This window comes from Amblyraja radiata, chromosome 29 (genome assembly GCF_010909765.2).
Source record: "Amblyraja radiata isolate CabotCenter1 chromosome 29, sAmbRad1.1.pri, whole genome shotgun sequence".
Classification (NCBI taxonomy): domain Eukaryota; kingdom Metazoa; phylum Chordata; class Chondrichthyes; order Rajiformes; family Rajidae; genus Amblyraja; species Amblyraja radiata.
This window is the reverse complement of record NC_045984.1, coordinates 26913126-26933486: the sequence shown is the minus strand read 5'-3', so window position 1 is coordinate 26933486 and position 20361 is coordinate 26913126. Positions and strand designations below refer to the sequence as shown.

At 48.9% G+C, this 20361-nt stretch overlaps 1 protein-coding gene across 1 annotated transcript; it reads left to right on the top strand.

Annotated features, from left to right (window-relative positions):
• The first annotated feature begins 5832 nt into the window (after positions 1-5832).
• LOC116989521 (gamma-interferon-inducible lysosomal thiol reductase-like) lies at positions 5833-19937 on the top strand. The gene is made up of 7 exons (XM_033046989.1): positions 5833-6048; positions 7883-8062; positions 11850-11924; positions 12925-13020; positions 14712-14864; positions 17460-17528; positions 19463-19937. Exons 1-7 carry the CDS (start codon positions 5923-5925, stop codon positions 19529-19531), a joined length of 768 nt encoding a protein of 255 aa, XP_032902880.1. The 5' UTR covers positions 5833-5922; the 3' UTR covers positions 19532-19937.
• Positions 19938-20361: the final 424 nt, after the last annotated feature.

Here is a 20361-nt window from a genome sequence, read left to right as displayed (position 1 = left end):
GTGCTGGACTTGCATCCGGCTGAAACCATCCATCAGGGTCTAGGGGCGGCATGGCTGGTCGAGCTGCCAGAGACCCGGGTTCAGTCCTAACCTTGGGTGCAGTCTGTGAGATTTGTACCTTCTCCCTGTTCCTTCCGAGTGATCCTGTTTCCTCCCACGTCCCAAAGACGTGCGGGTTTGTAGATGAATTGGCAAATATAAAAATTGTCTCTAGCGTGTAGGGAGTGAGATGTGAAATGGGATTCAATAATTCAACTTTGTTGTCACATGTACCTAGGTACAGTGAAATGCTTTGTTTTGCGTATAACCCGGTAAAATCGCACAGCAGACCTCGCCTGGGCAGTACACAAGAGTCACTACCATTCGGGTGCCGACTAAGTTACGAAAAGAGAATAGAACAGGCAGCATAGGACTGAACGGGTGATGGATAGATGGTTGACGCGGGCCGAATGGCCTGATTCTAGTTTACTTTAGTTTAGAGATACAGAGTGGAAATGGGCCCTTTGGCCCCACCAATTCTGCGCCAACCAGCGATCCCCTCACACTAACACTATCCTACACACACAAGGGACAATTTACAACTATACCAAGCCAATTAATCGACAAACCTGTATGTCTTTGGAGTGTGGGAGGAAAACGGAGATCGCGAAGGAAACTCACGCAGGTCACGGGGAGAACGTACAAACTCCGTACAGAAATGCACCCGTAGTCAGGATGGAACCCGGGTACCTGGTGCTGTAAGACAGCAACTCTACCGCTGCGCCACCGTGCCGCATAAATGCCATTACATTCAATTAATTCAATGAGTTGACGAACCACATTATTCCTAGACCGTACAGGACCTGATTTGCCAAGTGGATGGTCCAGCTTGGCCTTCACAGATTAAGATCCACACCGTCACAGAAGCTGGACTTGTGTCAATTCAGTTGACCTGACCAAAGTGCCACTGCAGCCCCCCCGAGGGCATAAGCCCTGATATCATCCTGGCTATAATACAACAGATATGTGCTTCAGAAACACAACCAACCAGTGCAATATGACTGCCCTGGCATCTACCCAACCCAGTGTAAGGTTTGAACGGCTACTCTACAAGGGGATAAATGACCCAGCCTCTTAATGCCCATTAACCCAGCCTTAAAGTGCCAATCACAAATCTGCTAATCAGGGGCGGCACGGTGGCGCAGTGGTAGAGTTTCTGCCTTACAGCGCCAGAGACCCAAATTCAACCCCGACTACGGGTGCTGTCTGTACGGAGTTTGCATGTTCTCTCTGTGACTGCGTGGGTTTTCTCCGGTTTCCTCCCACACTCCAAAGACATCGAGGTTTGTCGGTTAATTGGCTTTGGTAAAAATGGTAAAATGTCCCCGGTGTGCAGGATAGTGCTAGTGTACGGGGAATGGTGGTTGGACCAGACTCCAGGGCCTGTTTCCGGGCTGTATCTGAACTAAATTAAACTACAAGTGTCAGTCTGAAGGAGGGTCCCAACACAAAATGTCAACCATCCTTTTTTCTAAAGATGCTGCGTGACCCGTTGAGCTATCCCAGCACTTTGTGTCTATCTTTGGTAGTGTATCAGCATCTGCAGTTCCTTCCTACACTGCCCAGAATGGAAGCAGCCCATCTCAATGAAACTTCATACGTCACACTGAATATTCTCTCCCTATACACTAATGCACAACTGTGGGTAACAAACCGTGCACTGCAGAAAGATGCCAAGACCACCTTCCAAAGCTGTATCAGGCAGCATAGACAGGGGAGCACCATCTCCCACTGGTTCCTCTCCAAGTTGCACCCCATCCTGACTGGCAAACAGACCACAATTCATTCATTGCCACCAGGTCCAAACCCTGGAACTGCAGACCCGAGAGTGTAGAAGATGCTGGTTTACGCCAAAGATTGACTAAAAAAGCTGGAGCAACTCTGCGGGACGGGAAGAAGTGTCTTGACCCAAAACGCCACCCATTCCTTCTCTCCAGAGATGCTGCCTTTCCCGCTAAGTTGCTCTTTTGTGTCTTATCTTCAGTAGTAAGGGAGACCTTCACTGGAAGGGTTACAACTTTCAACAAAGCTTGTTGACATCCCTCAAGGGCAGTTAAAGATGAGCAATAACTTCTGGCTTTGCAAACAAACGTCCTAACCTGCAAACAAATAAAATGACCACCGCTCTGCCACTATGATGCTGAGTGCTCATCATACACTTATACCTTACAGAAATGTGACAGCTGCAATTAGACGAAGGTTCACGGAAACTCCTCTTATCTACCCTGGTACCTTGAAGAAGGGTCTCAAACCGAAATGTCACCCGTTCCTTCCATCCAGAGATGCCGCCTTGTCCTGCTGAGTTTTTCCAGCATTTGGTGTCAATCTTAGGTTTAGAGGGATATGGGCCAAGAGCAGACAGGTGGGACTTAGTGTAGATGGGGGCATGTTGGGCCAAAGGGCCTGTTTCCACGCTGTATCACTCTACGACTCTCCTAAACGCAGTGGATGAAGAACAAGATGCAAAAGTCTGGGTGTGTCCTAGAAGAAAGGTTCCCTTTGGTCTTGGCTTTGCAGCTTTGACCAGTTTGTAAACCTGTGACTGTTCAGTAGACAAAGTTTTAAACATGAGCAAATTACAACAGCAAATAATCATTTTAACCATGTGGCAGCTTTATTTTTGTGCAATTTCTTATTGTTCGATGTTGAAACCTTTACTCTCCCAAGTGTTGCATTTGTTCATATTACTTCTTTGTGAAGTTTAAAAAAAAAATAAACCTTGGCTTCTTGTAAATTGCTACTCTCCATCAGCTGTGGGATATGTAGAGTGGTCAGAGGGCCCACGGATCAGTCACTGTTGTGGCAGGCTTCGGCTCGGTAACAAAATGCAAGCAGCTTTCATCGATTTGGATCAATGACTGGAGAAGGAACATTTTGAAGAGTACAAACAATTGTATGTATTATATATGTAACAAGTCACACGGCCCCTCTGCACATCCGAGTCCACCCACTGTATGATGGTGGCCTTGAGAGCACAAGTCCTGACATTAGCAGGCACCACCATTCATTCCCTCTCTCCCTCCCTCTCTATCTCTCCCCCTCCTCTCTCTACCCCTTCCCCTCCCTTTCTTCACTCCCATTCTCTCCCCCCTCCTTTTCTCTCTCTTCCTCTCCCCTTCTCTCTCCGTCCCCACCCGCTCCCTCTCTCTCCCCTCCTGCCTCCCTCTTCCCCCCTCTCTTTCCCCTCTCTCCCAAGGTGAGATCCTTCTCTCACTCCCCAACATTGATATTCCAAATATCTGAGTCGAAGCAGGCACATATATCAACAATATAGGCCAGCGTTTCTACCTTAATCTTAAGAACAACAGGTGATGATGTCCTAAAACTAGTTATCCTTAGTGCTAGAAACACAAGTTATTTGCAATCTCGGATGCCAAGCTTGTTTCTGAGAGGCATATGATTAACTTAGTGACCTTGCAGGTGGCCTTGTGACTTACTGGCCTTGCATTTACTACCTAAACACCAAGACATCGAATGGCTTTTCTAGCTAAAGCTTGATCCTATGGCACTATTAATTCAGCTGACAACATTTTAGCTCACGGCCTGTTTAACCCTTCCATTACAAACTCCCACCCAGAGTTCTTTCAATACCAATTGACCCAGGCCACTATTTCAAGAGTCAAGAGTGCTTTATTGTCATATGTCCCAGATATAACAATGACATTTTTACTTGCAGCTGCACATCAGAATATGTAAACATAGTACACTGTAAACAATATAATAAACGAGAGAGAGAGAAAAAAGAGTTCAGTGTGTGTATGTACACATATATAGATCACTAGACCAAATGGGACCCGTTGGGTCCCGTCCCCTCAACACGTGGTTGCAGGGGAGGGGGGGGGGGCGGCCTGCGCCAACACACACACACACTAACCAGAGAGGGAGGGGAGGGGAGGCCCGTGCGATCCATTGTGACGTCATCAGCGAAAGACAGGCCTTTTGATTTCAACGTTTTATCGGATTTGTGAATATTTTCATTAATAACTGGATAAATAAAGCAAACTTTTCAGATAAGGCGATTTTGGACTCCAGGGGGTAAATCTCCACCGGAATATGTAAAAATGTTACCGTTAGTGCGTCGTTTTTTCAAGAAAATGTGACAACACACAAACAAATAAACACACACACACACACACATCCACATACAAGATCAGAGTTTTATCATTATAGAGATATAATAGACCAAGTGGGACCCGTTGGGTCCCGTCCCCTCAACGCGCGTCACACACACACACTAACCACCCCCCCCCCCCCCCCCCCCCCCCACACACACACACACACACACACTAACCACCCCACACACACACACTAACCACCCCCTTTGATATTATATTAAAATTATTCATTAGGTCCTTTTACCCCATCCCCACCCTATACACTCACGCATAGCCCCCAACTCGCAGACATATCGGGAGGGGGGTAGAGAGAGAGGGCAGGCAGAGAGAGAGGAGGAGGAGGGGGGGGCAAAGTCACCAGTCCCATTCAACATTCTAGTTTTTCCGAAAATTATATTGGTGAGCGAGGGGAGCCATCGGAGAGATCGGGGGGGGGGGGGGGGGGGGGCTGTCGAGAGCTACCCAGCGGGGTCGGAGAATAAAGGGGGGGGGGGTGCGGTGGTGGGGTTCCTGGTGCAGCGGTGCCTGGTGCAGCGGAAGGCAGAGGATAGGACTGTTCGGTGAAACTGTAGCTTTATCGTCGCCAGACACATGGCGACACTTGTGTACCGTCTAGGTGAGAGTGAGGTCTGCTGTATGGGTTTTACCGGGTTGTATGCAAAACAAACACCGAGGTCCATGTGACAACAAAGTTTCACTGAATCATGTGCAGGAAGGAACTGCAGAATGCGGCTTTAAATCAAAGATAGACACAAAATGCTGGAGTAACTCAGTGGGTCAGGCAGCATCTGTGGAGAGAAGGAATGGATGATGTTTCGGGTCGAGACCCCATCCTCAGGCTGAGGTTGAATCAACGTTGAATCAGTAATCTCTTCCACTCGAGGTTTGGACGTCTGATTCGGCGGAACAACTCTGTGACTTGTATCAAAACAGCAGAATTTTTAATGAGAATTTAAAGCAAGTTTTGATAGAAGCTGAAAACATGAAAGATTGTAACCTTTCCTCAAAGAGCACAGGCTCAGTGGAGCAGAGACCTTTCCGATGTACCTAGAGCGCTGGAGTAACTCAGCGGGACAGGCAGCATCTCTGGAGAGAAGGATGGGGGACGTTTCGTGTCGAGACCTCATACCTTGACTCCACTAGCCCCTAGAGCTCTATCAAACTCTTAAATCCTCTTGATACAGTGTGGAAAGAGGCCATTCAGCCCATCCAGCCACACTGGCCAACAATGTCCCAGCTACCCAACTCGCCTGCCTTTGTTCCATAGCCCTCCAAACCTGTCCTATCCATGTACCGGTCCAACTGTTCCTTAAACAATGGGATAGCCCCAGCCTCAACTACCTCCTCTGGCAGCTCGTTCCATACACCCACCTGAAAAAGTTACCCCTCGGATCCCTATTAAATCTTTTTCCCTTCACCTTGAACGTATGTCCTCTGGTCCTCTGTTCATTCAAAGAGACAGTGGGTTTGTGGATATTAAAGGCGCCTATATATCTATTCCTCTCATGATGTTGTGCCTATCTTCGGTTTAAACCAGCATCTGCAGTTCCTTCCTTGTTACACATTTCCTGTGCACCTGTATTGACTTGGTTCGGTTCTCTGTGGGGGAAAGTCCAGAATGACTCATGTGCTAAGTTGTGACCCGCAGCGTCTGAGGGGTTAACATTTCTTCCTGCAAGTAACAACTCTGGTCATGTGAGTGGGAGAGGAAGTACTCTGAGTTTGGTTGTGCCGGGGGAGATTGCGGGCTATTCTACGGCCGTGCAGGATGAGGGTGGAAGCGGCTGTGAGTTGCCTGCTGTTCTGGGCGGTGGGCCAGGTGAGAGGGGAGACCCCCTGTCCATTCCCACCCACCCAGTGGTGTAGCAACCTCCAAATCGCCAGAGACTGCCAGGTACGGTTCTCAACCTTTAAACCCGATCTCTAACACTGTCTGGCTTAGCTTAACAATTACTCTGAAGCAGTTTAAGGTGCATGTCTTTTTTTAAAGCCTGTTATATAGTCATGCCTTTTCTCCAGAGATGCTGACCGACCCGCTGAGTTACTCCAGCATTTTGTGTGACAACCAGCATCTGTTGTTCCTTCTTATGCATATAGAGTCATACAGTGTGGAAACAGGACCCTTCAGCCCAACTTGCCCCCACCGCCCAACATGTCCCAGCTACACTAGTCCCACCTGCCTGTGTTTGGCCCATATCCCCCTAAACCTGTCCTATCCATGTGCCTGTCTCAATGTAGTCCCAGCCTTAACTACCTCCTCTGGCAGCTTGTTCCATACACCCACCACGCTTTGTGTGAAAATGTTACCCCTTCAGGTATCTACTAAACCCCCCCCCCCCCCCACCTTAAACCTATGTCCTCTGGTTCTCGATTTCCCCCACTCTGGGCAAGAGACTATGTGCGTCTACCCGGTCTATCTTCTTGCGATTTAGTTCCTCCATTGATAGGCATGTTGTTGCTGTACTTTGAATGGTCTGTGCCTGCTTCTAGTTCATGTGCTCGTGTGAAACATATAAGATTATTAAGGGACTGGACACGCTAGATGCAGGGAACATGTTCGTGACGTTGGGGGAGTCCAGAACCAGGGGCCACAGTTTAAGAATAAGGGGTAAGCCATTTAGAATGGAGATGAGGAAAAACGTTTTGACACCGAGAGTTGTGAATTTGTGGAATTGTCTGCCACAGAGGGCGGTGGAGGCTGATTCACTGGATGCATTCAAAAGAGAGTTAGATTGAGCTCTTGGGGCTAATGGAATCAAGGGATATGGGGGAGAAGGCAGGAACGGGGTACTGATTGTGGATGATCAGCCATGATCACATTGAAAGGCGGTGCTGGCTCGAAGGGCTGAATAGCCTCTACTTCTGCACCTATTGTCTATGTATCTATGAAACAAAGAGTTATTTGAATTTTCACCAGGAACTCATGGGTAGAGTCAAGAATGTTTTATTGTCATATGTCCCGAAACGGAACAAATAAATACTTACTTGCAGCAGCACAACAGTTCTATGTAAACGTAGTTCTCTGTAAAACCCACAATAAACAAAAAAAATAGTTCAGTAGATATTTTTTTTTAAAGGCAAATAAATACACAATAGTGAAGATAGACCCAAAGTGCCGGAATAACTCAGCGGGACAGGCAGCATCCCTAGGAGAGAAGGAATAGGTGACGTTTTGGGTGGAGACCCTTCTTCAGACAATAATAATGTGAAACTCAAAAATAATGCCCCAAGTCTATAATAGGTTCAGAGCCCATTTGCACATTGTCGTGTTTAATAGTTTGATGGTTGCAGGAGCTGATCCTGAACCTGGATGTGACAGTTTTCAGTCTGCTATCTTTCGTTAGAGGGTGGTGAATCTGTGGAATTCATTGTTACAGCCGGCTGTGGAGGCCAAGTCATTGGGTATTTTTAAATCTGAGATTAACAGGTTATTGATTAGTAAGGGTTACTAATCCAAGGTTATGAGGTGAAAGCAGGAGAATGGGGTTGAGAGGGAAAGATCGATCAGGCCCCGATTGAACGGCAGAGTAGACTCGATGGGCCGAATGGCCAAATCCTGCTGCGGTGACGTGAACTTCTGGATGAGCGGCTGGCAGAGGCTGGTAAATGGAAGGGTACGGGATGTTCTGTGTGGACGTGGTGGGCTGAGGGGAGGTCTGGATCAGTGCTGCATGACGGTGGGACTTGCAGTGGGCTCAGTCACTGACCGGTGCCGATCTCTGTTGCAGGTGCTACACCAGTGTCTGGAGTCCAAGCCGTTGAAGCCGGCCGAACCTGTCGAGATCAGCCTCTACTATGAGAGTCTCTGTGGAGCATGTCGTGGCTTTCTCGTGCTGGAGCTCTTCCCCACTTGGCTGATGCTGCACAATGTGATGAACGTCACCCTGGTACCATACGGAAACGCCATGGTAAACGCCGCCACCAGCCCGAGGGGAGCGGTCTTAGTGTGGTTGTAGTTTAGAGATACAGTGCAGAAACAGGCCCTTCGGCCCACCGAGTCCGTGCTGACCACCAATCACCGCAAACTAGCACTATACTACACACACGCACCACACACACACACGCCACACACACACACACACACACACACACACACACACACACACCTATATACACACACACCACACATACGCCACACACACACACACACACACACACACACACACACACACACACACACACACACACACACACACACACCACACACACCTATACACACACACACACCTATACACACACACACACCCCACACACACACACACACACCACACACACACCTATACACACACACACACACACACACACACCTATACACACACACACACCCCACACACACACACACCTATACACACACACACCTATACACACACACACCTATACACACCTATACACACCTATACACACCTATACACACCTATACACACCTATACACACCTATACACACCTATACACACCCCACACACACCCCACATACACACACACCACACACACCCCACACACACACACACACCCCACACACACCCCACACACACCCCACACACACCACACACACCCCACACACACCCCACACACACACACACACCACACACACCCCACACACCACACACACAAGTTTACCAAGCCCATTAACCTACAAACCTGTACATCTTTGGAGTGTGGGAGTAAACCAGAGCACCCGGAGAAAACCCACACGGGTCGCGAGGAGAATGTACAAACTCCGTACAGACAGCACCCCTAGTCAGGGTCAAGCCTGGGTCTCTGGCGCTGTAAGGCAGCAACTCTACCGCTGCGCCACTGTGCTGCCCTGGGCAGGTGGGCCAGCTCGTTGCATCTGAATTCGATCAAAAGAATGAGGAAAAGCCTCAAGTTCAGAAGGAACTGTGTGAACAATATTGCACGATCTCCCTTTAAATTAGTCAAGGGGGGCCACGGTGGTGCAGCGGTTGATTTGCTGCCTTACAGCGCCAGAGACCCAGGTTCGATCCTGACTACGGGTGTGTTTATACGTAGTTTGTACGTTTTCCCCGTGACTGCGTGACTTTTCCTCGGGGGGGGGGCTCCGGTTTCACTCCAAAGACGTGCAGGTTTGTAGGTTATTTGGCCGGCACAGATTGTAATTTGTCCCCTGTGTGTGGGATAGTACTAGTGTACGGGATGATCGCCGGTTGGCGAGAACTGGGTGGGCTGAAGGGTCAGTTTCTGCACTGCATCTCTAAGCTAAACTAAACCAAACTAACCTTATTGATTGTGTGAGAAAGAACTGCAGATGCTGGTTAAAATCGAAGGTCGACACAAAATGCTGGAGTAACTCAGCGGGTGAGGTGAGGCAGCATCTCTGGAGAGAAGGAATGGGTGACGTTTCAAGGGTCGGGTCGGGACTGAAGAAGGGTCTCGCCCATTCCTTCTCTCCAGAGATGCTGCTTGTCCCGCTGAGTTACTCCAGCATTTTGTGTCTACCCTTAATCTTATTGATTTATAATAATAATAATAATGGATGGGATTTATATAGCGCCTTTCTAATACTCAAGGCGCTTTACATCGCATTATTCATTCACTCCTCAGACACACTCGGTGGTGGTAAGCTACTTCTGTAGCCACAGCTGCCCTGGGGCAGACTGACGGAAGCGTGGCTGCCAATCTGCACCTACGGCCCCTCCGACCACCACCAATCACTCACACACATTCACACACATTCACACACAGGCAAAGGTGGGTGAAGTGTCTTGCCCAAGGACACAACGACAGTATGCACTCCAAGCGGGATTCGAACCGGCTACCTTCCGGTTGCCAGCCGAACACTTAGCCCATTGTGCCATCTGTCGTCCCGATTTATAGACTCGGTTCCAGGCACTGAGTGACCTGGTTGGTTCTCACCTGGATGCGAGTGAGGAGGATGTCTATCTTGAGGAAGGACTTGATGGGATTTTTCTGTGGTGATTGAAGAAGTCTGGTCACTTGCTGAGAGAAGGTGTTGGAGTCAGGACGATTCAGCAAGCTCTGAGTCACCGCCTGCATTCAACCCACACGTAACCACTTCTGCTTTTCTTTCATATTTCCATCCACCCCGACTTCCATTTTCTCTCTCTCTCTCTCTCTGTGCGGTCTCTTTACCCGCGCACTCTTTAAAATCTCTGAGCTTCCTCTGGAGAGCCCTGTTTCAAGCTGTGGGGCGCTGTGGGAATCCAGGACGCCAGCTGTACTGGTGCCCCAAACCAAAGAAGATGTCGTCTTGTGGGAGGGTGGGGGTGGGGGGGGGGGGGGAATGGAGGGGCTGTGGGGATCTACCCCTCGCTTGTCCCAACTCCCTCCATCCCACCTTTATTCCATTTTGCCCCTCACCTGTCCCCAGGGCCACCTCCACCTTGACCCCAGTCCCCAGTAAGCCCCTTCCATATGCTTATAATTAGAGAAGGTGTAGTCATAGAGTGTGAAAACAGGCCCTTCAGCCCAACATGTCCAACATGTCCCATCTCTACTAGTCCCACCTGCCTGCGTTTTTGCCCATATCCCTCTAAACCTGCCCAACCCATGTACTTGTCTAAATGTCTCTTAAACATAATGATAGCCCCAGCCTCAACTACCTCCTCCGGCAGCTCCACCACCCTTTGTGTGAAAAAAAATTACCCCTCGGGTTCCTATTAAATCTTCCCCCCCCCCCCCCCCCTCACTTTAAACCTATGTCCTCTGGTTCTTGATTCCCCCTACTCTGGGCAAAAGACTCCATGTGTTGTCCCGATCTATTCCTCTCATGATTTTGTACACAATTCTGATCTATAAGGTGGTTCCACCAAGATGCCGGACAGATCGCCACAGGAGATCCTTCTTCCCAGTGGCGATCAAACTGTGTAACTCTTCCCCCTTCTGCCATGAGGTAGACTGACTCCCCTCCTCCCCTACCCCCCCCCCCCCCCACCCCACCCATCTTTGCACATCCCCAATCCTTTCCGCTCGTCACTTTAATTTCATGTTTCCTTATTTTTGTGTTTTAACATAGAAAATAGGTGCAGAATTAGGCCATTCGGCCCTTCGAGCCTGCACCGCCATTCAATATGATCATGGCTGATCATCCAACTCAGTATCCCGTACCTGCCTTCTCTCCATACCCCCGATCCCTTTAGCCGCAAGGGCCACATCTAACTCCCTCTTAAATATAGCCAATGAACTGGCCTCAACTACCTTCTGTGGCAGAGAGTTCCAGAGATTCACCACTCTCTGTGTGAAAAATGTTTTTCTCATCTCGGTCCTAAAGGATTTCCCCTTTATCCTTAAACTGTGACCCCTTGTCCTGGACTTCCCCAACATCGGGAACAATCTTCCTTATGACTGTTGCCAGATCAATTGCCCTCCTGGGGTAAATAAAGTTCTATTGTGTCTTTAGAAGATCATCTCCTGTGTTGAAGAAAGACACAAAATGCTGGAGTAACTCAGCGGGACAGGCTGCCTGTCACGCTGAGTTACTCCAGCATTTTGTGCTATCTTCGATTTAAACCAGCATCTGCAGTTCTTTTCCGACACGTCTCCCGCGTTGAACTCGGTTCGCTTAAAGAAGTGGGCACTAGATTTGGAAGGGGGAGACTTATTTTTATCCCCACAGCCCCTTTATAGGGTGGAGATTGGCTTGAACGTGACCCACACTGGGCTGTGGTGATGCCTCCGCTCGTTCATCTGGTGACGTTTTGATTCTGTCCCTCGCAGGAGAAAAATGAGAGTGGGAAGTGGGTGTTCAGCTGCCAGCACGGCCTGCCGGAGTGCCAGGGAAACATGATCGAGGTGGGTACCGCATCGTGCCAGGGACGAGTGGCCTGTGATTGTCCCTCGACTCCATGCCCGGCGTCTCTCGGGCCTCCTCCCACAGGCTCCCTGCAAAACTGCCTTGACTTACGGGAGTCACTTGGCAATTTATTCAGCGACTGCCGGCATCATTGACTGACGGATCAGGTAACCGAAAAATAACCATATAACCAGATAACAATTACAGCACGGAAACAGGCCATCTCGACCCTTCTAGTCCGTGCCGAACACTTATTCTCCCCTAGTCCCATCTACCTGCACTCAGACCATAACCCTCCATTCCTTTCCCGTCCATATACCTATCCAATTTATTTTTAAATGATAAAATCGAACCTGCCTCCACCACTTCCACTGGAAGCTCATTCCACACAGCTACCACTCTCTGAGTAAAGAAGTTCCCCCTCATGTTACCCCTAAACTTCTGTCCCTTAAAATAGTTCATTGTATATCTGTGTGTGTGTGTGTGTGTATATATATATGTGGGCGTAAACACACATGTGTGTATACATATGTGTGCATATATACATATACACATGCATATGTACACATACACACACGCACACATACATGTATAATTGTGTATGTGTACTGTGCTTTGTAACACGTACACACACACACACACACTATCGGATCGCTGATCCACAAAGCCATTCTCTATATTCCATCTTAATGGATGTCACAGACATCACTTTATTAACTGCTTGAAGAATCTCCAGTGAATGCTCCATATTCTGTTGGCTCTAAGACGGCACTTTGTATTTAACTTTGTGATGACTTTGAATCTGATAACTTCTCTTGCATTAATGTTTAAGTTGTTAGATCGCGTCTCATGCCTCGGGACTACCTTGTCCCTCCTCCCCCCCCTCCGTCCCGTCCCGGGAGCAGCTGGATTCCGTGCATGCCAACTGCGTGTGTCCGGGTTGTTGCGGCCGCATGTCACTGCTGCATTGCTGCACGGGTGTTATTTGGGTTTTCGCAGGCCTGCTTGATGCACACACTCCAGGACCCCTTCCGCTACTTCCCCATCATCTTCTGCATGGAGTCGGCAGCGGACGTGCTACCAGCCGCGCAGCAGGTGAGTGTTGCCACCTCCGTTACCCCCTGGTCACGTGGGCGCTCCACCCCCTTCCCTCCTCCATCCCAAGCAAGGCACAGAGCAGGCAACTGATTACAACCGTGCCATTCACAGTGTACAGATACATGATAAAGGGAATAACGTGTAGTGCAAGATAAAGTCCGAGGGTCTCCAATGTCTACCCCACTGCCTCTCCCATCCTGTTATAATTGTTCCCTCTGATCCCAGGCTTTAAATTGTCAATGCTTTTAGATGTTAGTGATACAGCGTGGAAACAGGCACTTCGGCCTACTAAACCCTTCGGCCTATTAAGTCCGTGCTGACCAACAATCACCTCTACACTGGTCCTATCCTACACACTAGGCCCAATTTACTGAAGCCAATTAACCTACAAACTTGTACATCTTTGGAGTGTGGGAGGAAACCAGAGATCCCGGAGAAAGCCCACGCGGTCACAGGGGAGAATGTGCAAACTCCGTACAGACAGCACCCGTAGTCAGGATCGAACCCGGGTCTCTGGCGCTGTGAGGCAGCACGTCTACCGCTGCGCCACCGTGCCGCCCTATACTAACAGCTTTCAATGTCAAGGGAGTATTGGGGGCTTAGGACGGCAGGAACCAGGTCCTGGGGCATTTTGTGACACCTTCTCGCTTCCTCTTTTCATTTCTTGGTATTCCCACTTCCCCGTTCACATAAGTATTGCGGCCACTGTTGCTTCCACTTCCCACGTCCTTGCAGGCACAGTTCCCCTTGGTTTAGTTTAGAGATGCAGCGCGGAAACAGGCCCTTCGGCCCACCGAGTCTGTGCCGACCAGCGATCCCTGCACGCTGACACTATCCTACACACAGGGGGCAATGTACAATTATACCGAGCCAATGATCCTACAAACCTGTACGTCTTTGGAGTGTGGGAGGAAATCGGAGATCCCGGAGATAACCCACGCAGGTCACGGGGAGAACAAAAAGAATCTGTACAGACAGACAGCACCCGTGGTCAGGATTGAAACTGGGCCTCGGGTGCGTTAAGGCAGCGACTAGACCACTGTGGCACCATGCCACCCTGTGGGACCATGTGACATTAGTTGTAGTGGAGATAACCGTGGAACATGGGGCTGGACCTGGGACCCTGTTACTGAATCCTGGGCCACTAGATTCATGCAGCGTGGAAACAGGCCCTTCAGTCCAACCTGCCCATACCGGCCAACTATTCCCACCTGCCTGCATTTGGCCCATATCCTTCTAAACCTACCCTATCAGTGTACCTGTCTAAATGTTTCTGAAACATTGCGATAGTCCCTGCCTCAACTACCTCCTCCGGCAGCTCGTTCCATGCATCCACCACCCTTGGTGTGCAAAGGTTACCCCTCGGGTTCCTATTAAATCTCCCCCCCCCCCCCAACCTTAATCCTCTGGTTCTCAATTCCCCTACTTGGGCCAAGAGACTATGTGCGTCTACCCGATCTATTCCTCTCACGATTTTGTACGCCTCTATAAGATCACCTCTCATCCTCCAAGGAATAGAGTCCCAGCCTGCTCAACCTCTCCCTGTAGCTCCGGCCCTTGAGTCCTGGCCACATCCCGGTAAATCTTCCGGGCGAGGGGGAAGCGTTTGCAAACCCGCGGGGGAACGGCGTCTCTTTTGCGGTTCGGTTTTGACGCCTCTGTTCCGTTCCGTTCCGTCATCTCCGCAGTGCCTGAAAGTCTACGAGCCCAACGTCACCTGGGGTGAGATTGAGAAATGTGTCCACGGTGACCTGGGGAGTCAGCTGATGCACCGCAACGCAGAGCTGACGGCAGCGTTAGACCCACCGCACCAGTACGTGCCCTGGATCCTGGTCAACGGGGTAAGTCATTAAACCCACCGCTGCACCTACGCAAGGGCCCCAGGAATGAGTGGGTTAACATATGATGAGCATTCAACGGCACTGGGCTTGTACGGGTGTCAGGGGTTATGGGGAGAAGGCAGGAGAATGGGGTTGAGAGGGGAAGATAGATCAGCCACGATCGAATGACAGAGTAGACTCGAAGGGCCGAATGGCCTAATTCTACTCCTATCACTTATGACCTTAAGAGTGGGCCTGTAGTCGCCAGAGTTTAGAAGGGTGAAGGGCCACCTCATTGAAATTTACCGAATGGCGAAAGGCCTGGATATAGAGTGGGTGTGGAGAGGATGTTTCCACTAGTGGGAGAATCCAGCACCAGAGCCCATTCCCTTGGAATAAAAAGACGTGCCTTTTAGAAAGAAGATGAGGAGAAATGTCTTTAGCCGGAGGGTGGTGAATCTGTGGAATTCATTGCCACAGAAGCAGTGGAGGCCAAGTCATTGGGTATTTTTTAGATGGAGATTGACGGATTCTTGATTAGTACGGGTGTCAGGGGTTATGAGGAGAAGGCAGGAGAGGGAAAGATAGATCAGCCATGATTGAATGGCAGAGTAGACTTGATGGGGCTGAATGGCCTAATTCTGCTCCTATCACTTATGAACATAAGATGATTTGATTGAAATAGACGTGATCATGAGGGGACTTGGCAGGATGGGTGTGTACAGATATTTCCCCCCTATTTTCTAGAACTAAAACGGGTCACCCGTTTAAAAAGGCGAGGGGAGTTTTTTCGCACAAAGTAACATGAGAACTCCCTTCTTTAAGAATGTATACCAGTACAGCACAGAAACAGGCCCTTAGGCCCACAATGTCCGTGGTGGTGGTGGGGAGGGGGGAGGGGAAAGGTCAGTGGGCGGATGGGGAATGTCCTTGGCGTTTCGCTCCTGGGCCTGGCCAAGATGGCCGTTCAAGGACCCAGACAGCGGGCACTCGAGGGTTCTGCCCGAGTCGACTGACAGACGTCATTCAGAAGTAAGATCAGAATCCACCGCCATCCTGTTTTGACGTCGTCCATGATGGCTTTTGTTGAACTTTGTTTCCTGGAGGACAGAGAGTTCATTGCATTCAGTCTCTACATTGAACACCTAATTCTCTGGAACCTCGGAGGTTGAGGGGAGACTTTACAGAAGTATACAGAGTTATGAGAGGCACAGATGTGGTAGACAGTCAGAACATTTTTTCCCCCCAGAGTGGAGATGTCCAATACTAGAGGGCATAGCTATAAGGAGAGAGGGGGAAAGTTTAATGGAGATGTGCGGGGGCAACCCAGAGAGTGGCGGGGGCCTGGAATGCATCGTCGGGGGAGTGGTAGTGGAGGCAGATATGGTCGTGGCGTTTAAGAGTGTTTCAGACAGGCTGATGGAAGTGCAGGGAATATAGGGACATGGATCATGTACAGGCAGATGAGACCAGGCATCATGTCCGGTGCAAATGTTGTGGCTGAAGGGCCTGTTCCTGTGCTGAACTATTCTATGTTCTAGATGGTATCATTTACTTGGTCACCAACCATCGATACAGTGACGAATGGGAAACAAGCAGCTTATCACAGGCACCACATGTTATTCAGCGCAGTGACTGAACACAATTAGCTCTCTGTTTTGCTGGTTGTAGATCAACAGTTATTGAAGTACCAATGATTATGAATGTTTACCCATGCTCCAGTAGGAAGGAGAACGTTGGATAATGCTTGTAGCATGTGGGTTGCTTGTTAGCACCAACTTAAACGGGTGCACACACACACACTGCCACCACCCCTCCCCCCCATTCCCCGCCTACGTTGGAGCGACAAGAAACTGGAATCTGTTCCTCCTCACATTGCACGGAGCTGGGCAGCACGGTGGCGCAGCGGTAGAGTTGCTGCCGTACAGAACCAGAGACCCAGGTTCAATCCTGACTACAGGGTCTGTCTGTCTGTACGGAGTTTGCACGTTCTCCCTGTGACCGCGTGGTTTTTCCCCGGGTGATCCGGTTTCCTCCCACACTCCAAAGACGTGCAGGTAAATTGGCTTCTGTAAATTGCCCCTAGTGTGTAGGATAGATCGCTGGTTGGCATGGACTCGGTGGGCCGAAGGGCCTGTTTCTATGCTGTGTCTCTAAACTTAAAACTAAAGCTGACGACTTATCAAGATGTATGTTAATCAAATAATTCTGGCAATTGGATCCATTTAGGTTACTCAGCAAAACAATTGTACTTAGACACTTGTTACACTCTCGGTCTCTTGTTACGTACAGAGGTATAACATTGTATACACATTATCAGATCTGGCCATTGGTGAAGTCTGCAGGCATGTCATTGAGTCTGAAGCAGGGTCTCGATCTGAAACGTCACCCACTCCTTCTCTTCAGAGATGCTGCCTCACCCGCTGAGTTACTCCAGCCGTTTGTGTCTACCATGTCATTAACACAGCAGGTTCAGAACAGACCTTGCTTCTGTGATTTATTTAAGTTCACTCCTTCATTCCATTTGTTGAGGAGTAGGAAAATAATTCGATCATTATCTGAATAACTTTATCTGAAGCTGGCTCTGATTTTGGTAAATCTCCATTGACTTTGCAGAAACATACTGACGAGTTAGAGAGCCAGGCGGTGCACTCTCTCTTTAACCTGGTGTGTAGCACTTACAAGGTGAGTAAATGACTAACTGCGATCATGTCTCAAACACTGACGGGCCAAGACATGGACTCTTGGGCCTGTCCCGCTTACACGGTTTTATTTCGGCGACTTGCCGGTACCCGTCATAGTGGCAGCAGGTCGCTGGAAACGTTCGAAATGTTGGAAATCCACCGGCGACCAGAAAAAGGTACGACTCTCGTGCTCCTGGGCCTGGCCACGCTGGCCACCCGCGAGTCACGGAGCCAGGCGGAAGAGGGCTCTGCCCGAGTCGGCTGCCTGCCCCTTTTCGGGGGGGGTTATGTCCGCGCCCGGGTGATATTAGAGAGGGACTACACGCTGACCACGGGCGCCGTGGGGGGTTTCCGGGACTGCTGGGCACCGCGGGGGGTGGAATGCATCCTTGAGTTGTTTCAAGAATATATGTTTAGATAAGGGGATCAGGGGGTATGGAGAGAAGGCAGGTACAGGATACTGAGTTGGATGATCAGCCATGATCATATTGAATGGTGGTGCAGGCTCGAGGGGCCGAATGGCCTACTCCTGCACCTATTTTCTATGTTTCTATGTCTCTATATCCCTCTAAACCTGTCTGATCCATGTACATGTGTTCAAAAGGGAACTGCAGATGCTGGAATATCGAAGGTACACAAAATTGCTGGGGAAACTCAGCGGGTGCAGCAGCATCTATGGAGCGAAGGCATCCTTCGCTCCATAGATGCTGCTGCACCCGCTGAGTTTCCCCAGCAATTTTGTGTACCTTTGATCCATGTACATGTCTGAACGTCGCTAAAACATCGTGGTAGAGTCATACAGTGTGCAAACAAGCCCTTGGGCCCCAACTTGTCCACTCCGACCAATGCGCCCCATCTACAATAGTCCCACCTGGCCCGCGCTTGTCCCGTAACCCTCTAAACCCATCCCATTCTGTCCTAATGTGTCTTAAATGTTATGATAGCACCTGCCTCAACTACCTCTTCCAGCAGCTTGTTCCATTTGCCTACCACCATGTGTGTAAAAATAAAAGTCACCCCTCAGGTTCCTATTAAATCTTCCCCCCTCTCCACCGCTTCCCTTTAAATATCTAATCCACAAAACCAATTTGCACGTTCTCCCTGCGACCACGTGGGTATCTGTCAACATCCCACAGACGTGCGGGTTTGTAGGTTAATTGGCCCGCTGTGTAGAAATTGGCCTACTCCTATATAACCGTAATAAATTACAACGCATAGTTAACAAAGCATCCAAAATCATCAGCACTCCCCTTCCATCAATAGAATCACTCCATCACAAACGGTCTGTGTCAAGGGTGAAGAAAATCATCTCTGATCCCTCCCACCCAGCTCACCACATCTTCCACCTGCTGCCATCAGGAAGGCGCTACAGCTCACTGTCCGCCAAGACATCTCGATTTAAAAACAGTTTTTACCCACACGCAATCCGAATTCTGAACACACTATGATAACAGCACATATCCTCCCCATGCATGTACTGTATATTGTATGATGTTGTGTTTTATGTTATGTTTGACGGGAATCAGCCTACCTTGTAACATCCTGTACTGAACCTGAATTCCACCAGCTTGACTGTGTGGTCATTAAATAATCTAATCTAATCTAATAACCATATAGGTACTCCTGCACCTATTTTCTATGTTTCTAGATAATTGGGTGATTTTGTATTATGGTGGGTGGGGTTTTTTTAATTTATTTTGTATCGTACATATTATTGTAAATTATTTTAGGTTTTTTAAAAAAAAACTCTGTCGCCCCAAATAATAATTTAAATTAGATTAGTTTGTGATTTGGACACGGATGAAATGCCAGTTTTAGTTGGTGACCCCAAATGGCCTTTCAACCGTTGCCCTGTGAGTGGGTTGTGACCTGCTACTGATTCGGTGCTGGGGCAATGTTGCGATTTGCTGACGGGGGTTTGATTTGTCCCCACAGGGGGACAAGCCGCAAGCTTGTCTATTATCCGAGGGCGGGAGATCGATGGCACGCTGCAAGGCTGCGTAGTGACCCCGCTCAGTCCAGGGGCACCCGCTCATCTTCAGCTCCAGCTGCCGGTGGAATGGAGGTTCATTCTGGGAATCTGCTTCGATGAAATGCGAGAGTATTTGCGACTAACATGCACTGCTGCAACTGCAGAGCCACCGTGCAGCAGTGATCTGACCGATGATCTACTAACCCTTGCAATTTTTATATCCCCGACCCCTTCGGTAAAATCAGTAAACAAATCACTAGCGTCCGCTTGAAAATAGCGGCGTTTTTTTTTAAATTGTCGTTTGAGATTAAAAACTAATTAATGTACATGAGGAATGTAAAAGCTTTCATGCAACATTTTTTTATCGAACAGGGAATGAGTGCAGAGGACTTCCATGCACTGAATTAAAAAATAAATGCACTTATTTTAACAAAAGAATTGCTATGCTTGTATATTTATTTCTAATATATGTGTATTTTCATGGCCGATTGACAGGGAGAGGCCCGTGGATATGGATCAGATGCAGGCTGACGAGATTAGTTGATCGTGGCATCATGTTCGGCACAGACATAGTGGGCTGAAGGGCCTGATCCTATGCTGTACTGTTCTAAGTTGTATATATGTCAGATACCAGTCAATGCCCTTCAGTTTAAAATAAATAAAAATCTAAATAAACTTTATCCAAGTAAAAAATATGTACAATACCGGAACTGTACAGAAAATTATTCCGACATATTTCCGGAGGCTACAAATACATTCAATACTGTTTACACAAATCACACAATTTTACTCCCCCCTTGGAACAGGAGGGGTTAGTCATAAGGTAATGAGTGATAGGAGTAGAATTAGGCCATTCGGCCCA